Source organism: Populus euphratica, unplaced genomic scaffold, assembly GCF_000495115.2.
Source record: "Populus euphratica unplaced genomic scaffold, PopEup_1.0 scaffold882.1, whole genome shotgun sequence".
NCBI lineage: Eukaryota > Viridiplantae > Streptophyta > Magnoliopsida > Malpighiales > Salicaceae > Populus > Populus euphratica.
In genome coordinates this window covers 61,872-63,388 of record NW_011500742.1, presented here as the reverse complement: position 1 = coordinate 63,388, position 1,517 = coordinate 61,872, and the positions used below count along the sequence as shown (strand labels likewise).

At 33.4% G+C, this 1,517-nt stretch overlaps 1 protein-coding gene across 1 annotated transcript in view; it reads left to right on the top strand.

Annotated features, from left to right (window-relative positions):
- The first annotated feature begins 81 nt into the window (after window positions 1-81).
- LOC105116229 (probable calcium-binding protein CML25) overlaps window positions 82-1,517 on the top strand; it is a 25,600-nt gene continuing 24,164 nt past the window's right edge. Inside the window, exons 1-3 of the mRNA XM_011013463.1 lie at window positions 82-213; window positions 313-400; window positions 479-573. Of these exons, the coding sequence (XP_011011765.1) occupies window positions 82-213; window positions 313-400; window positions 479-573 (315 nt within the window). The remainder of the gene's footprint in view (window positions 214-312; window positions 401-478; window positions 574-1,517) is intronic.

Genomic DNA, 1,517 nt, shown 5'->3' with positions numbered 1-1,517 from the left:
GGGTTGTTGGCATGATTATGCTTGGTGTTAAGGCTGATCCGCATCATCCAAGGTATGAATCAGGGTTAATATCACAAAGAGATGGAGATAACATTGATTCAGGCCAAAGTTGTTGAGGATAGAGAAGCCACAATGGCTAGATTTCTTAATGGGTTAAATCGGGACATCGCGAATGTTGTTGAGCTCCAGCACTATACAGAGCTAGAGGACATGGTTCACGTGGCCACAAAGATGAAGAGACAACTTAGGTAGGGACATGTTTGGCCAGCGCTTATTTCAGGTTGTTTATCAACTTGGACATTAAATCTAAAGAGAAAGGGTACTGTCCGGCCGAGGTCCTTTGTTCCTTTTAGAACCGAAACACCAAAGGCTAAAGTTGATGTCCCTACTAGTGCTAAAGGTAAATCTAATATTCAACCTAAACATACTCGTGACGCTAAAAGTTTCAGTTGTCAGGGACATCTACATTTTGCTTTAGAGTGTCCAAATAAGAGAATCATGATGATTATAGATAATAGTGATATTGAATCTGAAAGTGACAAATCTGATTGTGAAGGCTTGCCACCATTGCAGGTGATTAGAACTTAAATCTACATTTTGGTTGGGGGAAGAAGATAGTAGTTGAAAAAAATTAACTAACTGTGTTTTCTATTTCATCAAACATGTGTAAAATTGTTGTTAATAAGATGGCAAAGTAAAGGAGCTTTTTTGTTAAAGTGACCCTTGAGACACATTTTAATAACCATTCTTAACAAGGTCTATCATAATACATCTTGAAATATTCAGGTTTATAAACTCTCGCATTGTTATCACTTAATTCTGTCTATATACTCATTTAAGATGTGTTTTAAACTTAATTTTCACACACACACTTTAACATATGATTGTGGGTTGCACATTGTTAGAAGTAATAATTAAGGGAAAGGGATAGTATAAAATTTGAAAAAAAAGCAAAAAAATGATGATAATAAAAATGTAGATTAGTTTGGTTTTATAGCCTCCCTAACTTAAGCAATTAAGCCTGAAGGGGTGTTTTAACACATAATATCCTAAAGTCAACTAACTTGGAAGCTATTGGCCCAACACATGTTACATAGGTTGAGGAAAAAAGCTTAAGGAAATCAAACATTGCACTATCTACGTATCAGTATCTCCAACTCAAGTTACTAAGCTCATAAAGCTGTGTCAACACCTAATGCCCTAAGACCAACTGGTCTAGGAGTCATTAGCTGAAACCTCGTTACATGGGTTAAAGATGTATGGTGTTTTAAGTTATATGTATATATATTAAAAAAATAAGAAAAAAAAGAGAAAAAAAGGAAAAAAAACAATAATAATCTCAACCCAAGGAAGTTAACCTTAAATATTAGAACAAAAATGTTGTTTTCTTCTAAGAAAAACCCCATAACTATGTGTTGATATATTAAGTACAAAAAAAATGTTTATTAATATCTTGTTTAAGAAGTATTAAGCAGATATATAAATTTAATGAGAGTTTGTTTATTTGGATAGATTAA